This window comes from Hemitrygon akajei, chromosome 16 (assembly GCF_048418815.1).
Source record: "Hemitrygon akajei chromosome 16, sHemAka1.3, whole genome shotgun sequence".
Lineage (NCBI taxonomy): Eukaryota > Metazoa > Chordata > Chondrichthyes > Myliobatiformes > Dasyatidae > Hemitrygon > Hemitrygon akajei.
The window spans coordinates 6,722,305-6,747,871 of record NC_133139.1 but is presented as its reverse complement, the minus strand read 5'-3'; the positions used below and the strand labels follow the sequence as shown (position 1 = coordinate 6,747,871).

General features: G+C 42.6%; 1 protein-coding gene across 1 annotated transcript in view; it reads left to right on the top strand.

Annotated features, from left to right (window-relative positions):
- Nucleotides 1-25,567, top strand: part of LOC140740315 (unconventional myosin-Vb-like) — a 189,383-nt gene that overhangs the window by 154,784 nt on the left and 9,032 nt on the right. The window contains exons 33-39 of the mRNA XM_073069469.1: nucleotides 75-153; nucleotides 4,169-4,303; nucleotides 10,073-10,227; nucleotides 12,519-12,605; nucleotides 13,926-14,076; nucleotides 17,859-18,141; nucleotides 25,082-25,256. Coding sequence (XP_072925570.1) covers nucleotides 75-153; nucleotides 4,169-4,303; nucleotides 10,073-10,227; nucleotides 12,519-12,605; nucleotides 13,926-14,076; nucleotides 17,859-18,141; nucleotides 25,082-25,256 — 1,065 coding nt within the window. The remainder of the gene's footprint in view (nucleotides 1-74; nucleotides 154-4,168; nucleotides 4,304-10,072; nucleotides 10,228-12,518; nucleotides 12,606-13,925; nucleotides 14,077-17,858; nucleotides 18,142-25,081; nucleotides 25,257-25,567) is intronic.

The window sequence follows — 25,567 nt, the reverse complement described above, 5'->3', positions numbered from 1 at the left end:
CCGGTAGTTAAAATCCTGTGGTTGGGGCTCTGAATTTCCTCTCCTGACAATCAAAATGGTTTTGTTTTCTTCAGGACTTACTAGAGCAGATGGAGGCGCAGGAGAGGACTTTACACAAGCTGAAGAAACAGTTACAATCCATGGAGGAGACAAGTACGTCTCACATTGATGTTTGACGTGATGTGTTAAGATCTGGTATATTTTAAATCGTTTATGCTGCAGGGGTCCAATCACAAACACAAGAAAATCTGCTGACGCTCATTATGCCAAACAACGCACACAAAATGCTGGAGGAACTCAGCAGGCCAGGCAGCATCCATGGGAAAGAGTACAAACAAGAGAAAATGTGCAGATGCTGGAAATCCAAGATGAAAGGTGTCGGCCCGAAATGTCAACTGTTCACTCTTTTCCGTAGATGCTGCCTGACCTACTGAGTTCCTCCAGCATTTTGTGTGTGTGTTGCTTAGGGGAGTCTGTTTGTACACATTTTATACAGTGGGCCTGATTGAGAAAAGTGGAGGATAACAACTTGAAGAATTTCAAAGATCAAGGATGTACTTTATTTGTCATATACATTTACATGTATTATGAATTTGCTGTGGTGTGTTGGACAGGGTGTGACATGCAGCAAATATCAACAATTACTCAGAATAAAGAATTGTATAAAATACGGTTAGACATATGGATATAGAACAAATGTGCATAAATATCTAAATACCAGCAGTAGACAACATTATAAAAAGTGGTTTAAAGTGTTTACAATGCAGTAACGGAGTATAGATTGGGGGTGCGGGAACTAGAATGGTTGATCAGATTAACTGCCTGGGGGAAGGAACTTTTAAGATGGCATGAAGTTTTTGTTTTGATAGCGTTTAGTGCTCTCCCCAAGAGAGCTTTTGGAAAAGGCAGTTTGCAGGGTAGGTAGTGTCCACAATGACTTTTTTCCTGTTCGTTTTGTCCTGAACACATACAAGTCCTGCACATACAAGTGAGGGCTCAATTAGGGAGAGCCAGCGTGGCTTTGTGCATGGCAGGTCGTGAGTTCTTTGACAAGGTGATGAGAGAGATTGATGGGGGTAGGACAGTGGAAGTTGTCTACATGGATTTTAGTAAGTTGATTGACAAAGTCCCTCATAGGAGGCTAATCCAGAAGATTAGGGTGCATGGGATCCACAGCGAATTGGCTGTTTGGATTCAGAACTGGTTTGCACGTAGAAGACAGAGGGTGGTGGTTGAAGGGACTTGTTTGAGCTGGAGGTCTGTGATTAGTGGTGTTCCACAGGGATCTGTGCTGCTTGTGATGTATATAAGTGACCTGGAGAAAATGTAGATGGGTGGGTTGGTACATTTGCGGAAAGATACCAAGATTGTTGGAGTTGTGGACAGTGTAGAAGACTGGCAAAGAATACAGCACAGCATGATATAGACCATTTGCAGAAATGGCAGGTGGAATTTGACCCAGATAAATGTGAGGTGTTGCACCTTGGTAGGGCAAATGCAAGGAGACAGTTACACTGTTGAGGGCAAGACCATTAACAGTGTTACTGAGCAGAGAGATCGTGGAATCCAAGTTCATAGCTCCTTGAAAATGGCTTCACAAGTCGATAAGGTGGTTAAGAAAGCTTATTGAATACTTGCTTTTATCAGTCAAGACATTGATTTCTAATGTCAGGAGGTTATGTTGCAACTTCATAAAATTCTGGTTAGATCATATCTGGAGTATAGTGGTTGCCCCACTATAAGAAGGATGTTAAGGCTTTGGACTGAGTGCAGAAGAGGTTCACCAGGCTGCTGCCTGGTTTGAATGGCATGTGCTGTCGTAAGAGGCTGGACAAACTTGGGTTGTCTTCTCTGGAGTGTCAGAGGCTGAGAAGAGATCTGATAGAGGTTTACAAGATTAAAGGGCATAGAGTGGATAAAATATCTGTTTCCCAGGGTTGAAACATCTAATACCAGAGGGCATGCATTGAAGGTGAGAGAGGGTAGATTCAAAGGGGATGTGAGGGGCAAGTGTTTTTTTCACTCAGTCATGGATGCCTGGAATGCACTGTCTGGTATGGTGGTAGAGGCAAATGCATTAGAGACTTTTAAGGGGTGTTTGGATAGACACATGGATGGAGGGATATGGACATTGTGTACAATAGGTAGGAGAGATCAGTGTTTGGGTGGTTTTGATTCACTTTAGAGCTGGTTTGACACACTGTGGGCTGAAGGGCCTGTTCCTGTGCTGTACTGTTCGATGTTCTAGACTGTAGCTAATGATCTTTTCTGCTGAAGTTCGCTGTAGTTTTTTTTACATTGTGAGAGGATGCTGCAGCAAACCAGACAGAAATGGCCAATTTGAGGATGCTCTCTGTGATCCCCTGAACTGATCTGGTAACTTATTTTAATCTGACTTTTTAAAGATTAGTTTCACAACACCAATTCTTTGGCTGAACATGGAGTTAAACGTAGACATATTATACTTGTGGATATGTTGACCTGTTTTCAGTGGGGTGCTGCCTGTGTGCTAAGCTGTTGTCTTGTTTACTATAATTAAACCCAATGCTCACTGAACAGTAATAACCCAGTTTTGCTTTTTAAAAAAAATAACAATTTCACCTGATCTGCTTCCTGTGCAACCTCGGCTTTGAAAATCCCCCCTGCCCCTAAATAGCTGCTGAATCTTGTTAGAAATGAACATAGCCAGACTTGGACGTACCTCCATAGGTGTTGCCTACTGCGCGTTGACGCAATTTCATCGGGGCATCACGATAGCATAGCGGTTAGCACAACACATTTACAGCTTGGGGCATCGGAGCTCCGAGTTCAACTGTGGTGTCATCTGTAAGGAGTCTGTACTTCTTCCCCATGGAATGTGTGTGTTTTCCGGGTGCTCCGGTTCCCCCCCCCCCCCCCCCCCCACATTCCAGTGACAGACGGGTTGGTAAGTTAATTGGACATTGTAAGTTGTCCCATGATTAAGCTAGGGTTGAATCGAAGGATACTGGAAGGGCTTGGAGAACCTATTTCGTGCTGTCTCCCAATAAATGAATAAAAAAGTTAGTCTTTGTAAACTGTTCCTGATTAGGCTGGGGCTAAATCGGGGGTTTCTGGGTGGCACAAATTGAAAGCACTTTATTTTTAAATGCATTTCTGTAGCTCTGGGCTTTGATGGGACGGGGTTGCTAGTTCCACTCCCAGTCCTCCTCCTTTGCAACCGGGGTTGGGACTGTCCATGGTGCAGTTCTTCTGCCTGCACATGATCCATCCCTCCATCTCCTGAATATCCATGTGCCAATCTAATAGCATCATGGATGTTTCTGTCATCTTATTTCTACCCTGGAAGTTTGGCTCCCAGCTGTTTGATGTTTGCAATTGAAAGATCAATATTGGTCAGAATGCTTGCTGGTACATGGTAACCTCAATGGTCAACAAGTAGTGACCACTAATTGTAGATTCTCCCACAAAAGAAAACCACCTTCCTTGTCCACTTGGTGAAGATCAGGATCTGTTTTGTTGCAACCATCTCGTTTCTCTATTAAATTCCATCATCTATAACCAAATCTGTCTGTCCTTCCCTCCTAAGGTAAGTTTTTCACTCCAACTAGAGTAAAATGTTGGTAATCTGCCATCTAATTAATGAGAATAAGCTTAGCTGTCAGCATTTGGCTCACTGGCTGCTGATTCTCATGCTTCTTTTAAACCAGGGGTTTATGCCATGGACCCCAGGTTGGGAACTCCTGCTTTGAACTTGCTGGGGCCCTGTTCCTGCTTTTCCTTTACGTGGTTTTGGTTCCTCCTCCCTTTAGCACAACAGAGCCACAATTCCCCACTCTCATTAGTATACTCAGACCCCTGCCAGAATTGTTTATTTATTTATTGGGGTACAGCACAGAATGGGCCCTTTGAGCCACACTGCCCAGAAGCTCCGAAATCAACCTGAACCGAATCATGGAACGATTTGCGATGATCAATTAGCCTACCAACTGGTAGCTGTGGGAGGGAACCGGAGCTCCACATAGTCACGGACAACGTACAAGCTCCTACAGACAGGGGTGGGAAATGAACCCGGGTCGCTTGAACTGTAAAGTGTTGCGCTAACCACTACACTAATCCCTGCCCACCGCAGTCAGTGTTACAATTTGTGTGAAAGGTCTGTTCTAAACATTACTCTCTTACTAACTAGAAAGATCAAAATCGGAGTCCCATGTCTGCGAACTGCCCAAAGTCACTTCCATCGAAAGGAAAGCAAAAGATTTCCAGGGAATGTTGGAATGCCGGAAAGAAGATGAAGTTCGATTAATCAAGAACCTTATCACAGGTACAATGATCCACTTAATTTGGTTGAGTGTGGGCTTAAGGACTGTTAGTGTCGTTCCCCCACCGTCAAAGAGGGCATTCAGGAACCCAAACTTCACTAACATTTTAGGAACAACTTCTTTAGGACACTTGCCTCAGCACATCCTTGGGTTGTGTTGATTGTTAACACAAATGACACATTTCATTATGTTTTTATGTACCTGTGAGAAATAAATGAATCTGAATGTGATCTTCTCCTCTGCCATCTCCGGAACTGTCCCTAAGCATTACCTCAACATTACTCTTTTTGTATTGTAATTTCATCCTATTTTATGTATTGCAATGTACTGCTGACACAAAACAACACATTTCAGTGATGATAAACCTTATTTTAATATCTATAAATGTTATGAGCTAGGTTTGGTTGAGTTGTTAACCAAGCAGAAAAAACTGTAATTGTCAAAATCTCATTTCAGGAGGATTGGGCAGGTGTGATTTCATGAACACTTGTTCCTTCTGGGAGCAGTGGAATGAAGGATTAGACATGAGACTGATGGGTTAGAGATGGTTAGGTTTGATGTATGGTTCCTTAAGTTTTAAAGCTTTAATGTCTATATGTGGATATTTATGTGGCTGTATGGAAACAGCATCTCCCAAACTCAATGAGCTGACATTGGTACACTTGGTACTGGTTAAACATCCACCTAGGCATTAACAGGTACTTTCTGACTTACTGACTGAAGTGGCTGGGCTGGAAGACCTGTTAAGGTTGCACAAAGGTATCAGCTGTTGGAGAGCTTTGGGCAGTTTCTCTGGTCAAGTGCTGTGGAGGGAGATCTTCACTGGAGGGCAGCTGTGGTATAGAGAGCTGCAGATTTTAATTCATCTGGCCTAGAAGGGCGCTCAGATTCTGCACATAGATTATGTAGAATTTTGATAAATTTGCAATTTGTACAGGATAACATTAAGCTAAAATAGAAATCGAGCCAAGTTTAAGAGAATAAATGGGTCCATTTGGCCCATCAAGTCTTCTCCACCATTTGATCATGGCTGATTTATTTTCCCTCTTGCAGAAAGTTGGAAGAATAATTTTTGAAGGCAGGGTGGGAGGTGAAAATGGAGAAAGATGCTGTTTATAGTCCAAAACATAAAACGAACTTAACTAAAAACATGGAGTTGGGAAATAACATGTTCTAGTTTCATTTTTACTTTCAGTGAGATGTGCGTGATTCCTGTGCATGACAATGCAATTCACTCGTTTTTACATATAATCAGGAATGAATCATTTAAACAAACAAGAACGCTTAATCAAACAATATATTTACAATATTACTCATACGACTGAAATATTAAATGCACAACAGTTGCAAGCTAAATGGAGATTGTCATCTGTAAGTTGAAATAATATTGACAAGTGAAGCTATTATATAAATGCTGAGGACATCTTAATTCTCCTTATACTTGAGATATGAATCAAGCATGTATTAAAAGTTAATATTTAATGTTAGAGGTATTGGGATCAGTTTACTGGTATGTAGAATCTACTTATCCCTATTCCTTTCTGATTACAAGGTTGTCATGTGCAATCTTCCTTGATGCTTTCAAAGTTCTTTTTGTCCCTAATACCAAAAAGTCTTTTTTAGAAAAACTTCTATAAAGATACAGTACTATACAAGTGAGTGGAGATGTGGGTGCAGACACCTCCAGCCCTGAGACACCAGGCAAGATCATTTGATTCCAAACAATTGGTTTATTGATCATAACAGAATATTTCTCTGGTGCTTCCCGCTCCCTTCCCTCTCTCTCCCCCTTTTCCCAACCATGATTCCCCTCTCCCCGACTCCTTCCCTCTCTCAGCTCACAATAGAGATCCATATCAGAATCAGGTTTATCATCTCTCACGTATGTCATGAAATTAGTTATTTTTGTGGCAGCAGTAAAGTGCAATATATAAAATGACTACAGTACTGTACAAAAGCCTTGGGCATTATATATATATATATATGTATAATATCTACACTGAATGTTGTAATTATAGATAAACCTTGCCTGATTATGCTTAATTGGTGATTTGAATGGAGTGTTGATTGTAGCATGCTTTTTAAAAGTACAAGGTGTTAGTTTTCTGCCAATTAAGTAGAAAATGTACTTACCCATCTTTTCTACTTGAAAGAATGTTTAGTTTGTGGGTGGAATGCTTATTTCATATTCAAAGCTCATCCCTTCTGTTGTATTTATGGAACAGAGTCTTTGTAGAAACTGGGAAAACCATCACCCGTAGCTTTCTAGACAAATGTTTGCTTTGGTACAGTTTGGTCCTTTGCATTTTAATACACTCAGTGACTTTATTAGGTATACCTTGTTAATGCAAATATCTAATCAGCCAATCAAGTGGCAACAATTCAATGCATCAAAACATGCAGACATGGTCTAGAGATTCAGTTCTTGTTCAGAGTAAATATCAGAATGGGAGATAAATATGATCTAAGTGACTTTGACAGCGGAATGATTGTTGGTGCCAGATGGGGTGGTTTGAGTATCTCAGAAACTGGGATTTTCACACACAACAGCCTCCAGAGTTTGCAGAGAATGGTGTGAAAAGCAAAAAAACACATATAGTGAGTGGCAGTTCTGTAGGTGAAAATGTCTTGTTAATGAGAGGGATCAGAGGAGACCTGCCAGACCGGTTCTAGCTGACAGGGAGGCAGCAGCAACTCAAATAACCATGCGTTGCAACCGTGGTGTGCAGAAGAGCATCTCTGAATGCACAACATGTCAAACCTTGAAGTGGATGAGCTACCACAGCAGAAGACCTCTTGTATGAAATAACGTGGCCATGTAGATTGTGTCTGGACAGTGTTTGTTTGCTTTTCTCTTAAAGATACTGCTTTTGATGAAATTCTGTTGTTGATATGTTTGAACTAATCTTCCACGGAAAAGCTCCCTGACTGTTTGGTGAAAGGAGTCTTCTCAATCCATTGAACTTTAAAAACTTTAAAGCTCTGGATGCAGCTACTTGTTAGAATTTGTGTCCTTACACCCCACGTTGTTCATGGAATGACAGAGGTAATTTGAGAAGCATTACTTGTGTGCTGATCAACAAGAATAGATCATTCATTCTGTGACACACTGTTGGGTAAGAACGTTTGGGAAGGAGTTTGATCCAGTCTATTTGCCCTCCTGTTCCTTAAGGTTGTTATAGCTGGGGGTGGTGTTGGGGACGAGCTCCCACTGCCTATTAAATGCTCCCAATGGCATGCACCTCAAATGGCCTCTGACAACCAAGTCCATCTCTTGGCCTTTACGTGTGGCTTGGCTTCTAAGCCCAATGAAACAGTTTCTACTGTCAAGAACAGGAGCGAAGTGTGTCTTAAAACCAGTTGCTTTGGGCAGATGGAGCACATCAGCTGTGGTTGGCAGCTCTGGTAGGAGAAGGAAAACTCTGATATCAAACCTCAGCTGCCTTGTGGCTGTGCCCACTCACGGGGAAGGCTTTGTGAATAAAACCGGGGTGGTGTGGGGGGGGGGGGCGGGATCTGGCATCCCTAAGGCAGTCCAATATTGAGTTCAGTGCTGACTGGCAACTCCTGTGATGCTGCCAAACGGTGTCAGTCTCTGCCGTTCTTTGGATTCATCAGCTTTGTGGAGAGGAGAGCCTACCACATGGGCAACAGTTTGATCTCAGTATCGTACTGTGTAGTCAGTGTACTGGCTTGTGTATCGACTTCGACAGCTGGGATGCAACAGTTGACCCCAACCAGCAGAGGTCCTCATTTGCCCTACTGAAAAGAAAAGAACCTATGGATAATAAATTGTTATAAATAGTTTGTTTTTTTCCACTTTTCTTGCCAGTCATCTGTGATTATATTGTGTGACATATTACAGTATCATAAAATGTAAAAATAAAATTACGCCCTACTAGGGCTGGTGGTACAGGCAAGTATGTTAGCCACCTTTAGAAGGCACATGGATGACAGGAGAGTGGAGGTCTATGTAGGAGGGAAAGGTTAGATTAGATTTTAAGATTGGCACACTGTTGTGATCCAAAGGGCCTGTACTGTTCTATATCACTGAGATTTCAGATTCCCTTGTTTATAAATGTTAATCTTTCTGGGTAATTAAAGATGGATCAAAGGGTTAATACTCCAGTACAAATTAGCTGCACTCAAGTGGGTTAAATAACACTCAATCATTGAATGATGGTATTCCAGAGTGTCCCAAATAACTCTTAATAAACAAAATCAAATCAAAAAAGTAGCTGGGATTCCCTTTGTTTATTTGGGACACTATGCTGCTTAATTGGGACAGGAGACTTCTGCTGAACAGTTTTTTTTAACTAGTGTCAGTCGTGTGCACTTGTGTGGCTGTTAGACACTACACTCTGCTTGGGACCAACAGTTTTAAATAGTGTCAGTTACTTATGCTTGTGTTTTTAAAAAGTAAAGTGATTTTTGTCACTGATAGTTGGCAAGTAATTAGCAGTAAGACCATTCAGAGCTGGTTTGTTCATTGCAGTGTCAAGCATTTAGGCTTGGAGATGCCAGGAATGGCTGGGAATTAGGAACTGTGAAGAATTTGAAGATGTCACCAATCGTTTTGAATGTGACAATAAAAAAAGATTTGGAGGATGCAATCATTGATAACATTGTACGAAGGCAGTCCATTATCTGCACTAGATGTCTGTACTGATTTAGTTCACTTACAGTCAATCAAAAGAACACAATGGTGTATGCTGGATAAACTCTATTGATAGCTATTAGGAACTAACAGAGTTTTATAGAACTGTAGTAGTATTGGCAGTGTTCTAATTTGTTCTGTATTTTATTTAAATACATAATTTGTTACTCAGTTCAATTGTAGTTTGTGTTTTTTATACCTTTTAACAATTTCTGTGAACCTTCAGCTAACTGGGGCAGCCACTTAGTTGGGCAAGAATGTACTGTTCCCGATGTATTCTAGTTAACTGGAAGTGACTGTATATTAAATTAAATTGTGCAAAGAGAGAGCAAAGGAAGATTTTAAAAGATAGTGAGGTAGTGTTCATTCTTCATTCAGAAATCTGACACCAGGGGAAGGAGCTGTTCCTGTTCCTGAATCATTGAATGTGTGCCTTCAGGCTCCTGTACCACCACCTTGCTGGTGGCAATGAGAAGAGGGCATGTCCTGGATAGTAGTGAGGATGCTTAACAATGGATGCCTCTGCCTTGAGGTATCGCTTTTTGAAGATGTCGTTAATGCTGGGGAGGCTAGTGCCCACGATGGAGCTGGTTGAGTTTACAAATCTCTGCAGCTTATTCCGATTCTGTGCAGTGGCCTCTCCATACCAGATGGTGATGCAACCAGTTAGAATGCTCTCCTTGGTACATCTGTAGAAATTTGTTGGTCTTTGGTGGCACACCAATTATCCACAAACTCCTGTTGCTGATGTGCTTTCTTTGTAACTGCATCAATATATTGGGCCCAGGATAGATCTTCAAAGATGTCGTCACCCAGGAGCTTGAAGCTGCTCACCCTTTCCACTGCTGATCCCTCGTTGTGGACCCTGGTGTGAATCCAGCACCAAGTCCATCAACTTCTCAGTCCGTTGATTTTGGGAGCCGCTGTTACCACTGAGCCAGAGATGGAGCAATACAGAACGGCTGACGGCTTTTGTTTCTGTGTCTAATCGCATCTGTTCTCATCCAAAGTCATGGTGGTATTCACCCACGAGAATCAGCATGTTTGATGGGCTTGTGACAAAGAGCACTGCTTTGCTGTAGAAATCTAAATGGCACCACTTGTTTATTTTTAGACCTCAGCCCACAATTGGACGCACTGTGTGCATTGCCAACTCTGCCTGCATTTCTTCTCTTCATGTGTATCAGACATGCAGACCACATGAATGATGGGCAGAAGGCCCATTCCCTGCTTACAGCCACACTAGGCGGTATAAAGAAAGTCTTGAAGGTAAGGCAACTATTTTGGTGAAGTTTGATATAGTGTTCCCCAAGTTTCAAAGGTTTAATTTCTATGTGTGGATATTTGTGTTTACAGTACCTTGTTCTCATCTATTTTGTGTGTCTGTGTCCATATGACTATAAAATATAGGAGCAGAATTAGGCCATTTGGCCCATTGAGTCTGGCCTGCCATTTCATCACAGCTGATCCACTTTCCCTCTCAACCGCAATCTCCTGCCTTCTCCCCGTATTCCTTCATGCCCTGACTAATCAATCTGTCAACCTCTGCTTTAAATATACCCATTGAATTGGCCTCCACAGCCACCTCTGGCAACAAATTCCACAGATTCACCACTCTGGCTAGAGAAATTCCTCCTCAAGTCGTTGTAAAATGACACCCCTCTATTCCGAGGCTGTGTCCTCTGGTCTTAGACTCTCCCACCATAAGAAACATCCTCTGTCATCATCATTATGTGCCATGTTGTAGGACGTGGACAATAACGGTCTTTACATGACCATGATTGTTCTTGGCAAATTTTTCGACAGAAGTGTTTTGCCACTTCCACCTTCTGGGCAGTGTCTTTACGAGACGGGTGACCCCAGCCATTATCAATACTCTTCAGAGATTGTTTGCCTGGTGTCAGTTGTCACGTAACCGGGAATTGTGATATACACCAGCTGCTCATACGGCCATCCACCACCTGCTCCCATGGCTTCACGTGACCCTGATCGGGGGCTAAGCAGGTGCTACACCTTGCCCAAGGATGAACTGCAGGCTAGTGGAGGGATGGAGCGCCTTACACCTCCTTTGGGAGAGATGCATCTCCACCCTGCCTTTCCATGACCTTGATCGTTCTACTGCAGTGGTTTGCCATTGTCACCTTCTGGGCAGTGTCTTTACAAGACGGGTGACCCCAGCCATTATCAATAATCTTCAGAGATTGTCAGTCTTGTGTCATAAATGTTTATTATTATCACATCCTCAGGACTTTAAACACAATAATTTTATAATTTGGAGAATCACTTTTACCATGCAGGCTGATTGTGAAAATTAAATTGCACAGCTTTAGAAAAATATCAATTAATGGCCAGAAATTGAGGGGTTATTTTGTTTGTTTTCTTTTGCAATAAAGTTTGAAGAGGAGCTGTTGTTTACAAAGCTGGGAACTTTTGCTTTAATTTAAAAAAATTTCCAAGTAAACAAGAGGCCTTGTCTGCTCTCCATGGTTAATGTAGAAACTTCCACAATGTAGAACTAATGTTCATCATACTCCTCAGACATCCTCTGTTGGTATCTCCCCCAAGCTGTCGGGCTGATCAACATTCCCACCCCACTCCACCACCACTACATCCACATCAGCCCCTCCCCTCCACAGCCTCTTCATACCCTTCATCCCCCCACCCTCCCCGCATGCTCTGCCACTTCACATTTGCACTCCCCCCTGATTCCTACACTCACACTGTCAAAATACTGCTGTGTCTTTCTAAGCCCCTGCTGCTACCTGGAAGAACTCCTCTTGCCAAAGCCATTTTGTCACTTTATCATTTCCTGTCAGTCACTTTATGACCAGATACCCCGTTGCCCAGTGTCACTTTATCTACATACAATCAGTCTGTGTACATAAACTCATCTTGTGCATATACGGCCACACTCAGAAGTTACTTGTGTTTTATAGGATTGCTTTTGTATTTTTATTTATTGTGTTTTTATGCCGTATCAGATCCAGAGTAACAGTTGTTGGGTTCTCTTTAAACTTGTGTGCAGAAGAACGACAATAAACGATCTTCAATCTATCTCTTAAATATTTGTTGAAGATTGTCTGAAGGGCTTTATAGAAAAATGTTTTAGGCATTTCATCCCTCTGGCTCTAGATTGATTTTTATCTCATTCCCCTAAAATAGAATAACCCATTCCCAGTGTCTGCTGATGTCAAATGGTGTTTTTAATAATGCCATCAATCATCCCAGACTCCCTGTCTTGCTTTCCCTTAACCAAGGTCTAAACTTAATATAGCTAACTGCAAGTGACTATATTCTGTAAACCATACGTCACAATCACAGAATAACCCTTTAATTTATCTTGTAACAGTGGGGAAGGAAACAATATGGGCAGTTTCTTTATTAATTGCTAATCTGATAGGTGAATTTTATTTATTGTTGCAAAACTTCTGACATTTGAACGGTGGTTTCTGTGATGGATCTTCTGATGTCTTATAGTGAGGGGGAATGAATTGTGTGGGGAGGGAGTGAAATTGGAGATTTGAGTGCCTTTTATCTTGATTCTTGTTTAAATTTCACAGAGAAACAATGATTTTGAGATGGTGGCATTCTGGCTTTCGAATACTTACCGCCTTCTTGTCTGCTTAAGGCAGTATAGTGGCGATGAGGTGAGTGCTCTGATTTCACTTTGAGAGGATGGTGGGCTGCCACCAAGGATTAGTGGGCATGTCTTCTGAGCAACACATACAAAATGCCGGAGGAACTCAGCAGAATATAGTCAACGTTTCGGGCCAAGACCCTTCATCAGGACAGCCTCTACCACATGTCTTATGAGAATGAGTTGAGTGAGCTGGGGCTTTTCTGTTTGGAGTGAAGGAGGTCGAGGGATGATTTAACAGAGGTGTACAAGATGATAAGAGGCATAGTTTGAGTGGGCAACCTGAGACAAGTTATTGGGGCAGAAATGGCTGTTAAGAGGGGGGTACAATTTTAAGGTGATTGGAGGGAAGTATGGGGAGAATGTCAGAGAAAATTTGTTATTTTTAATGCAGCGTGGTGATTCTATGGAATGCCCTGCTTGGGGTGGTATTACAGACAAATACATTAGGGGCATTTAAGAGACTCTGTGATAGGCACAAGGATGATAGAAAAATGGATGCTATGTAGGAGGGAAGGGTTTTGTTGGTGTTGTTCTGTGCCACTTGTACTCTACAGAAGATTGTTGGTGCCGGAGTTGCACATCCTTGGGTGTGTTGATTGTTAATACAGATGATGCATTTTTACTGGATCTTTCAATGTTCACGTGATAAATCTAAATCAGAATCTGTCCCCACCTCCCTACCTTGGGGTGGAGCGGTAGATAATGGTTAGCAAAATGCTTTACAATGCCAGCGACCCAGGTACACTTTCTGCTGTTCGTATGTTCTCCCCATGACCGTATGGGTTTCCTCCGGGTGCTTCAGTTGTCCCACTATCCGAAGACGTATTGTTTGGTAGGTTAATTGGACACTGTAAATTGTCCCATGATTAGGCTGGGGTTTAAATCGGGGGTTACTGTGTGGCACAGCTCGAAGGGCCTATTCTGTGCTTATCTCAATAAATAAACTAATAAATGAATAATACAGTCAATCCTTTGTTGCATGGCTTCAGAATGGAGCAGAGGGCATACTTTGACAATGAAGTTCACAGTAAATTTATTATCCAAGTACATATATGTCACTATACACTACCGTAAGATTCAGTTTCTTGTGGGCATTCACTGTAAATACGAAACACGACAGAATCAACGAAAAGCAACGTGCAGAGACAAACAGCCAGAGTGTAACAGATGACAAATTGTGTGAAATTTAAAAAAACAAGCAAATAATAAATAATACTGAGAGCTTGAGTCGTAGAGTCCTATAATAACAGTAAATAATTTAGCCAAGCCTCAACTCCAGTGTCATTGACAGTTAAATAACTGATTTTATTCTTCGCCTTGTTAACAGAGTTCGGATGATTTGAACACCCCTGAGCAAAGAAAGCACGCTTTGAGGAATCTGCATCTCTCCCAGTACTGTCTGGTTTTATCTGACCTTGCTATTCAACTCTATCACCAACTGATCAAAGCCGCCGAGGGAAAGCTCCAGCCAATGATTGGCAAGTGATTCTGTGCAAAGCACAACGTTGTCTATCGCCAGTTTGAAATGATTTAACCTGCAGAAATTTCAATTTCTTTATTTATTATGCAGTAGTTTTGGGTGTGGGATGAAAGAATTAGGAACTAAAATTCAGTTCTGCAGAAGAGAGCCAGAGAGTGGCAGAGCTATGGAGATTGTTGCCAGGGGCAGCTGTGAAGGCCAAGTCTCAAGTGTATTTAAGGTGGAGGTTGATAGATCCTTGATTAGTCAGGGTATGAGGGGTTACAGAGAGAAGGCAGGAGACTGGGGCAGAGAGGGAAATGGATCAGCCAAGTAGTGGAGCAGACTTTAATACTGCTCCCTATACCTTGTAGTCTAAGAGTAGTTAGAATAATAGGGAAGGGGGCCCAAGCTAACTCACCTTTTCCACATGTATGTGTTCTATAATCCTGACAAATCTTCTGTGCACCCTCTCTAAAATTTCCACATCAATACTGATAGAACGCTTGCTGAGATAGAGACAGATGCTTTGGGGATGTTTAAGAGACTCTTGGATAGCCACGTGGATGATAGTAAAATGGAGGGCTATGTGGGAGGGCAGGATTAGTTTGATCTTAGAGTAGGTTAAAAGGCCAACACGTTATGGCCAAAGGATCAGTACTATGCTGCACTGTTCTGTGTTCCATTATCATTCGAAGTAACTCTGAGGTTATTTTAAATGCAGTCAGTGTTTTTAGTAATTGAATTGCCAGTACACTGCTTTGTAGTGAATGAAGTAGCAGTGTAATCTCGTCTTCAGTAATGGCAGTGAAGCTGTAACACTACTGAAAGCTCAGGGATGAGCACTCTGGGTAAGTGCAAATCCTGATACAGTGACTGCCAGTCGAGTTCTGAAACGACAGGACAGTTTGTCAATGCTTTTTGGTTTTGGGCGGTGTGCGGGGGTTAAATTTTATCATTTGAAATGTGTTAAATGTACAGAGGATTTTAAATTCCATCAGACAGTGATGCAATCCCAGCCAATTTGGCAGCTGCAATTCTGTAAGGATTTTCATGGTATTATAATGTGAAAACGGGATAGCTATGTGGAAAAGTAGAGGCCTTCCGCCCCACATGTGGTGCTGACCTTTTAGTTTACTCCAATATCAAACTAACCCTTTCCTTCCACACAGCCCTCCATTTTTTTTATCATCCATGTGCCGAGCTCTTAAGTGTCCCTAATGAATCTGCCTCTACCACCACTCAATTCATGCACCCACCATTACCACTCTGTTTTTAAAATAAAATGACTACCTCTGACATCATCCCTGCACTTTCTTCTCCCTTTCTTATCCTCCTCATAATTAGCCACTTCTGTCCTTGGGAAAATGTCTCTGATTATCCACTCTGTCTATGCCTCTTATCATCTTAAACATCGTCTCTTCTCACCCTCCTTCACTCCAAAGCCAAAAATCTTACCTTGCTCAACCTTCCTGTACAGGACGTGCTCTTCTCTGCATCCTCTCTAGCACTTTCATGTCCCACTTATAGCGAGGTGACCAGAACTGAACACAACACTCTAAATGTGGTCTGACCAAGATTACAACATTACATTGTGGCTCTTGAACGCATACCCCTGACTGATGAAGGCCCACATGCCATACACCCCCCCTTAAACACCATCAACTTGTGGGACAACTTTGAGGGATCTCTGGATGTGGACCCCAAGATCTCCCCTGTTCCACCACAGGCTAAGAATTCTGCCATTAACCCTCTAATCTGTGTCCGTTCGACCTTCTAAAGTGAATCACTTCACTCTTTTCTGGGTTGAACATCTGCTACTTCTCAGCCCAGCTCTGCCTCCTGTCGATGTCCCTTTGTAACCTATGACAACCTCCTACACTATCCACAACTCCACCAACCTTCATGTCATCTGCAGTTTACTAACCCACACTTGGAACTGAGATTCCTAAAATGCATTGGTGACCGGTACTCCTGCATGGGCTTTGCTTTGGTTTACACACTGGGTGGGGTGGGGGTAAGAAATGATCAGAATTTATAAAATTGGACTTGCTTTAAATTAACCTGGATTTCTAGCCTTTTACTGTGTGAACTGATTTTTTAAGTAGTATGTCGAGTTATTATTACTGCCAAATGATCTTTAATACCAAAAAAATGTAAATTTATGGATTAATTTTCAATTTTCAGATGGAAACATAGAAAACCTATAGCACAATACAGGCCCTTCGGCCCACAATGCTGTGCTGAACATGTACTTACTTTCGAAATTACCTACGGTTACCCATAGCCCTCTACTTTTCTAAGCTCCATGTACCTATCCAGGAGTCTCTTAAAAGACCCTATCATATCTACCTCCACTACCGTCGCTGGCAGCCCACTCCATGCACTCACCACTCTCCGCATTTAAAAAAACTTGCCCCTAACTTCTCCTCTGTACCTACTTCCAAGCACCTTAAAAATTGTGCTAGCCATTTCAGCCCTGGGGAAAAAGCCTCTGACTATCCACACGATCAATGCCTCTCGTCATCTTATACACCTCTATCAGGTCACCTCTCATCCTCTGTCACTCCAAGGAGAAAAGGCCAAATTCACTCAACCTATTCTCATAAGGCATGCTCCCCAATCCAGGCAACATCCCTGTAAATCTCCTCTGCACCCTTTCTATAGTTTCCACATCCTTCCTGTAGTGAGGTGACCAGAACTGAGCACAGTACTCCAAGTGGGGTCCGACCAGGGTCCTATATAACTGTAACATTACCTCTCAGCTCTTAAACTCAATCTCACGATTGATGAAGACCAATACACTGTATGCCTTCTTAACCACAGAGCCAATCTGCACAGCAGCTTTGAGTGCCCTATGGACTCTGACCACAAGATCCCTCTGACTCTCCACACTGCCAAGAGTCTTACCATTCATACTATATTCTGCCATCATATTTAACCTACCAAACGGAACCACCTCACACTTATCTGAGTTGAACTCCATTTGCCACTTCTCAGCCCAGTTTTGCATCCTATCGATGTCCCACTGTAACCTCTGACAGCCCTCCACACAATCCACAACACCCCCAACCTTTGTGTCATCAGCACACTTACTAACTCATCCCTCCACTTCCTCTTCCCGGTCATTTATAAAAATAAGTAACATAGTAATTGCAATTTTTTTGACTTTTCTAACTTGCATTTAATTAAAGTTCAAAGTAAATTTATTATCAAAGTACAGCCATATCGCCATACACTACCTTGAGATTAATTTTCTTACAGGCATTCACAGTAGAACAAAGAAATACAATAGAATCAATGAAAAACTACACTCAAACACCCAGTAATAAATGAGCCATTATGTATTTCCTAACTTTTTATTCAGCTCTGTACAATGTTAAAGCTGGCCAAGGAGTGGAAAGGAACCAGCTTGGTGTTAGAGTTGCTGCCAGAACTGGGGACAATCTGAACTGCTGGGGCCAACTTTCTCCACAACCTCTGACTTGTAAATCAGAAATACAAAACGTTATTGTGTAATAATCACAAAGCTGTTCAGCTGGAAACTGTCTTTTGGAAAGTACAGCACAGAAACAGGCCCTTCAGCCCATCTAGTCAATGCTGAATCATTTAAACTGCTTACTCCCAGCAATTTCCACCTGGACCATACCCCTGTCATCCAGGTACCTATCCAAACTTCTCTTACACATGAACCTGGGATGCTTGAATCTCCAATTTGATCGCTCATGGATGTCTGTGAAAGGGTTTAGTATTTTGCAGTGATCTTATTTGGAATTTTATTTTTTTTAATCTGACCTACAGTGTCCGGGATGCTTGAAAATGATACAATTCAGAGCACGACCATGAGACCAGCAGGTTACAGAAAGAGGACAGGAGACCAACTTGGCGTCACCACTTCGTACACGCTGAATTCCATCCTTCAGCAATTAAGCTCATTCCACAGCCTCGTCTCCAAACACGGTCTGGACCCTGAAATTATTAAGCAGGTTTTCCGACAGATATACTACACAATAGCAGCAATCACGCTGAACAACATGCTTCTGCGGAGGGATGTGTGCTCGTTTAATAATGGTGTCCAAATCAGGTAATACTTTCCCCAATGACAATAATGAACTGGGAAGAAAAAGTCAGTTTTTGAGTCTGTAGTTTTGAACTCTGCAGCGGTCAGTCAACAAGGTGTAGCTGCAGGGTCACCTGGTTAAGTTCTGATTGCAGGAAGTCTAGACATGGTCACATTTGGAACAGGGGCTGAGTTTAATTAATCTGCTTTAATCAGAATCAGGTTTAGTATCACGGGCAATAGCTGCTGACTTATACAAGGAGCATAATTGCCAACAATCCTGTGAGGCTGATGCGTGATTAAAGCTGCTTTTCTAAGGTGTGGGGTTGTCTTTGCAGAGTTGGAAGATTGTATTGCCCTGTATTTTAATATACAACACACTCTCCATATCTTCCCATGGCATGGAGACCATTTGGCCATTAATCCATCACTTGCAAGTGTTTGAAAAGTAGAATACATGGAGGAAATCCACAAGATCGCAATGAGAGAAGGCAAACTCCGCACGGACAGTACTGGAACAGCACACAAAATGCTGGAGGGACTTGGCAAGTCAGGCAGCATCTAATGGAAGGGAATAAACAGTTTTGGGCTGAGACCCTTCATCAGGACTGGAAAGGCAGGGGACAGAAGGCAGAATAATAAGGGGAGGGGGGAGGAGGATGGGTGTGGGAGGAAGATTGTAAGAAGCTGGGAAGTGATGGGTGGAAAAGGTAAAAGCCTGAAGAAGTGGGAATCTAATAGGAGAGGAGAGTGGGCCATGGAAGAAAGGGTGGGGCTGAGGCAACCAGAGAGAGGCAATGGGAAGATGAGAAGGGGTGAGGGAGACCAGAATGGAAAAGAGAAGTGGGGGGGGGTAGAAATTACCAGAAGTTAGAGAAATCAATGTTCACGTCTCCAGTTTGGAGGCTATCCAGATTGTGGTGATTTGTCTCCAACCTGAGTTTAATCTCATCGTGGCGGGAGAGGAGGACGTGGACTGAATCACTCTATTTTGAACAGAAGATGAAAACTACAAGTTTCTGGAAATATCAGAGTCTGGTCCCATTTAGCTTTGTGATTGTGATTTTGACCTATGATTTTAATGAAGCCTTTAAGTGATTTGCTCATATCAGAATCCGGTTTGTTATCACCAGCATGTGACGTGAAATTTGTTAACTTAGCAGCAGCAGTTCAATGCAATACATAATCTAGCAGAGAGAAAAAAAATAAACAAGTAAATCAATTATATATATCGTATAGATTTTTAAAAATGTGCAAAAACAGAAATACTATATATTTTTTTAAAGTGATGTAGTGTTCAAAGCTTCAATGTCCATTTAGGAATCAGATGGCAGAGGGGAAGAAGCTGTTCCTGAATCACTGAGTGTGTGCCTTCAGGCTTCTGTATCTCCTACCTGGTGGTAACAGTGAGAAAAGGGCATGCCCTGGGTGCTGGGGGTCCTTAATAATGGATGCTGCCTTTCTGAGACACCGCTCCCGAAAGATGTCCTGGGTACTTTGTAGGCTAGTACCCAAGATGGAGCTGACTAGATTTACAACCTTCTACAACTTCTTTCAGTCCTGTGCAGTAGCCCCTCCATACCAGACAGTGATGCAGCCTGTCAGAACGCTCATTAAGTTCTTATTCAAAGTCAATGTAAATTATTCTCAAAATACAAATTTGTCATCGTTATCATCATCATCATGCGATCGTGGTCTTTCATCGACTATAAATGTTTTTGGCAAATTTTTCTACAGAAGTTGTTTGTCATTGCCTTCTGGGCAGTATCTTTACAAGATGACTGACCCCAGCCATTATCAATACTCTTCAAAGACTGTCTGCCTGATGGCAGTGGTTGCATAGCCAGGACTTGTGACATGCACCAGCTCCTCATACGACCGTCCACCACCTACTCCCATGGCTTCATGTGACCCTGGTCAGGGGTGGGGGTTGGTGCTAAGTCGGGGTTACACCTTGCCCAAGGGTGACCTGCAGACTAGCAAACGGAAGGAGCACCTTACACCTCCTGTGGTAGAGACGTAACTCCACCCCGCCACCCAAGGTGACCATATACTACCTAGAAATTGATTTTCTCGCAGGCAAATAAAGAAATACAATAGAATTTATGAAAAGCTACTCATAAACAAAGGCTGACAAGCACCCAATGTGCTGATGAAGACAAGTTGTGCAAAGAATTAAGAAAAAAAATTGGGAATGCAAATCTCAATTTGGGTACGTAGAACAGTCCAACATAGGAACAGGCCCTTCAGCTCTCAATGGAGTGCTGATCCAAATCAATGAACAATCAAACAGCCAGCTAAACTTCTGTCTGCACAGTGTCCATATCCTTCCATTTAAACAAAAAAGTAAAAGAAATGTAGTTGGTTGATGTTCTGAAGATGTGGCTTTAGTTCAATGGTTCCATTTAACATCAGAGAATGTATACAGTATACAACTGGAAATTCTTACTTTCCGCAGAGATCCATGAAACGGAAGAAAAACTCCAAAGATTGACAGGGGAAAAGAACTGCCAGAATCCCAATGCCCCCTGACCCCTCCCATGCACAAACAGCATCAACCCCCCCCCACTTATTCTAGCATAAAGCATCAGCACCCCCACCACCCACTATGCAAGCAACTGCAAAGCCCCAAAGAGGCTCATAGTCTACAGTCCATCAAAAACTGCTCATCTCAACAATTTGACATCCTCCAGTGACCCCCCCCCCCCCGCCCCCGGGGATAGCTGACGCATAACACAAGTCCTGGTTATGCGACCACTGACACCAGGCAGACAATTGCTGACGATTACTGGCAATGGCAAACTACTTCTGTAGTAAAGTTGCCAAGAACAATCTGGGCCTGGCAGATGGAAGACCATGATTGCCCCGGCGTATGACACAGACCTTGATGATAATCTGTTATAGGCTCAGTGACATTAAGTTGACTATGCCGTTATTAATTAAGTTATCCTCCAGTGGAGAGGGAAGTTTGCATCATAGATGGGAAAAGAAAAGGGCTGGAGAAAAAGGAATCCGTGGGAGAGGAGAGTGGACCATGGGAGAAAGGGATTGGGGAGGGGAGCCAGGGTGAGAAGAGGCAAGAGCCCAGGCGGGGGGGGGGGGGAATTGAAGGGAGGGGAAGGGGAAAATATTGGAATTTGGAGAAATTGATATTCATGCCATCAAGTTGGAGGCTACCTGGACAGCATAGGAGGTGTTGCTTCTCCAACTTGAGTGTGGGCTCATTGTGGCCAGGGACAACAAGTCAGAATAGCATTGGGGATAGGAATTAAAATGGGTGACCACGGGGAGAATCCACTTTTTGCAGATGGAGCGGATGGTGCTCGACAGTATTACAGAGCTGTTAAAAGAACTTGTTAGTGAAATGTATAATGTTGATTATGGATTTGCTGGTTTGTTTATTCTATTGATTGTAGACTTCTTTGACTAAATCCATTTCTGTAGTGATTTACGGAAATTTCTGCTGTTGGAACAAGTTTCTAATATTTTATTTTTTAAAAACCGAATATGTACAGGTATGTGTATAAATGTGCACTCAGTGGCCACTTTATTAGTGTTGTACGTTAATGATCTTCTGCTGCTGTAGCCCATCCACTTCAAGTTTTGACGTGTTGTGCATTCACAGATGCTCTTCTGCACATCACTGTTGTAACGTGTGGTTATTTGAGTTACTGTCATCTTCCTGTCAGCTTGAACCAGTCTGGTCATTCTCCTCTGCTCTCTTTCGTTAACAAGGCAGTTGTGCCCACAGAACTGCTGCTCACTGGATGTTTTTTTGTTTCTCACACCACTCTCTATAAACTCTAGAGACTGTTGTATGAAAATCCCAGGAGATCAGCAGTTTCTGAGATACTCAAACCACCCCTTCTGGCACCAAAAATCATTCCAAGGTCAAAGTCACTTAGATCACATTTTTTCTGAATTCTGATCTTTGGTCTGAACAACATCTGAACCTCTCGACCACGTCTGCATGCTGCTACTTGTTTGGCTGATTAGATATTTGCATTAATGAGCAGGTGTATAGGTGTACCTAATAAAGGTGGCCACTGAGTGTATGTGAGTTACCTTCATCAAATTTAATTTGATGTGATGCACTTGGCACTGAATATTGATTGTGCGGTCTCTATAAGAGTAATGTGTTTAGATTTGGGAGAAATTTTGCCTATCCATTACTAAAAGGAAATTAGTTCGCTAGAGGGTGGTGAATCTGTGGAATTTATTGCCACAGATGGCTGTGGTGGCCAAGTTATTGGGTATATTTAAAGTAGAGGTTGAGAGGTTCTTAATTAGTCAGGGCATCAAAGGTTATGGTGAGAAGGTGGAAGAATGGGGGTGAGAGGGATAATAAATCAGCCATGATGGAATGGTGGAGCAGATTTGATGGGCTGAATGGCCTAATTGCACTCTGATGTGTTATGGTCTATTAATCAATCACCAAACCATGCAACCAATACTTCCAGTATCATGCACCCTTATATTTTCTAACATACTCGTAGTTAATTCTCTTTGTAAAAAAAAAAGCATTAATTTGCTTCATCTACACTGTTAATCGCAATTGTTTGTCAAATTCAAGAACTTTATTTAGTGGTACAGCATCATGCAGGCTGTTCTGGTGCAACTCAATTACACCCATGTGACCAATTAACCTACTGACCCGTACATCTGGACTGTGGGAGGAAACCAGAGCATCCGGAGGAAAGCCACGCATCAGAGGGAGAACGTACAAACTCCTTACAGACAGCAGCAGGAATTGAACCTGTTTCTATGGTGCTCTAATAGGTTATGCTAACTGCTATGTTACCTTGCTGCCCAAGATTTTCCTTCAGAAATCCACTGATTCTGTTCAGCTGCTCTGCGAGTGCTTGTTCCTGCACCCCTCTTTTAATCGTCACGAGATCTGCAGATGCTGGAAATCCAGAGTAACACACACAAAATGCGGGAGGAACTTGGCAAGTTGGGCAGCATCTTTTGAAGGGGAATAAACAGTCGACGTTTAAGTCTGAGACACTTCATCAGGACCTGATGAAGGGTCTCTGCCCAAAATGTCAACTCTTCAATTTCTCTCCATAGCTGCTGCCTGATCTGCTGAGCTCCTCCCTATTAATAACTTCAAAAAAATAATAAATTTCTGTAACAGAGACTTTGTTGACCTTCAGTCCCCTGCTTTCTTTCCATCTGTTCTTTGATAGATGGGTTACACTTGGTAGCTTCTGTTCCAGGGACCTCTGGAATGCCAGCACAGTGCTGCTCACCATTTCTGGGGCAGTCTTTTGTGTTGAGTAAATCAAGACGTACAAACAAGCTGGATGAACTCAGCAGGTCGGGCAGCATCCGTTGAAAGAAGCAGTCAACGTTTCGGGTCGAGACCCTTCGTCAGGACTTTGTGTTGGGTGGTTTTGGGAGGTCAGCTCTCAGTTCCAGGAAGATTTGTCAGGTTTTAATTGCATGGATATAACTCTGCAATTCTGATGCCTGTGGTGTGCTGCTGTGTTGATTACTGTAGAACATAACAATGGCACTGCAACCTGTTCTTTTTCCTGTGTCTCGGTAAAGAAACCGCACTGCAATGGACAGGAACACATCACCGGCACCAGCCTACCCGCATTTAGGACACCTATACAGAAAGGTGCTGGAAAAGGGCCAGTAACATCATGAAGGATCCCACCCACCCTGCTCATGGACTGTTTGTCCCACTCCCATCAGGGAGTAGGCTATTTAATATCCACACCAGGACCACCAGACTCAAAAACAGTTGCTTTCCCCAAGCAGTAAGGCTGATCGACATCTCCACCTGCTAACCCACCCCTCTACACCCCCACCACCACTACCTTATCACTTTCTGTCAGTCACCTTAAGTACAGACTCTCCTGTGCCCAATGTCACTTTATGGACGTACAATCAATCTACGTATATAAGCTATTTTATATATTTATTGTGTTTTTATTTTTATTCTGTCTTCTGTTTTTTTTTGTGCTGCATCAGATCTAGAGTAACAATTATTTTGCTCTTCCTTACACAAAAATAAACAGTTCTGAATCTTGAGAGTTTTGTGGTTTATTTCTTGCAGCTTTCTGGTTTTCTTGATTCTGGAGGTGTGATTTTGCAGCCTATCTTATGCAGGGAGCGTGATCTATGAGGGAAAGTCTAGTGAGCTTGGGCTTTTCCCCTTACAATGAAGGAAGGTGAGAGGTGACTTGATGGAGATGTGCAAGTTGATAAGAGGTGTAGACTGAATTGACAGCCAGATACATTTTTCCGGGCAGAAATGGCTAATACAAGGTGGCATCATTTTAAGATGATTGGAGGAAATTAAAGGGGGCATATCAGAGATTGGTGGGTGTATGGAACGTCCTGCCAAGGGTGGTGGTAGGGGCAGATACGTAGCATGTTTAAAAAGCTACCTTTCTCTTCAAATGGGGATGCATCTTTATTCCCCTTCGTGTATCACAATATACCCATGGGGATAAATTTAAGTTGTGGCTGCTGTTGTAATTATGGTGTATTAAAACAAATCACATTGGTTTAAGTACAAAAAGTGTAAATTGGTTGAAAGGAATAACAATAGTGTTAGTAATTACTGATATGCAGTGTCTCATGTACAATACTAACATTTGACTTTAAGGTACTGTGATGTAACAGTGAGGCAGACTGGAGTTCATGTTCTTGATACCATGTTAGTCTAATCGTTTATGGTAACAGAATAGTGTAGCAGTTAGCCTATTACAGCGCCAGCGGCCTGGGCTCGATTCCCACCACTGTCTGTAAGGAGATTGTACATTCTCCCTGTGATGGTGTGGGTTTCCTCTGGGAGCTCGGTTTCCCCCATATTTACAAAGACGCGGGTGAATTGGTCAAGTGGGTGTAAATGTGCAGTGTGTGCTCATTGGGCCTGAAGGACCCTGTTACTGTGCTGTGTGTCTATAAAATCTCTCTGAATACCATCACCTTCTTCCTCCTAATTTAGGAACAATGTCAGCCAGCTGATTGAATGGCTAAGGAGCAAAAGCTTGCAGCACAGTGGTGCAGCTGAGGTTTTGGAGCCACTGGTACAGGCCGCACAGCTCTTGCAGTTGAACAAAGTGACAGGTGTAGATGCCGAAGCGATCTGCTCCATGTGCACACTACTCACACAGCCACAGGTAGGTCTTTACCGAGCTGTAAAAATCTGAGGTGATGTTTTAGGTGTACTGCTTACAAACTTGATTGGATAGTCCCCACCTGGAACTCCTTAAACTTTTTGTTGATTACATTGAGAATATTAAGATCATGGCGTTCAGACTCGAGTTACAGTGAACACACGCACAAAGTGCTGGAGGAACACAGCGGGTCAGGCAGCATCCAGGGAAGTCAATGTTTCGGGCTGAGAAGCTCCTTCAGGACTGGGAAGGAAGGGCGAAGGTGCCAGAATCAGAAGGTGGGGAAGGGACGGAGGACGTGTGAAGCCAGGTGG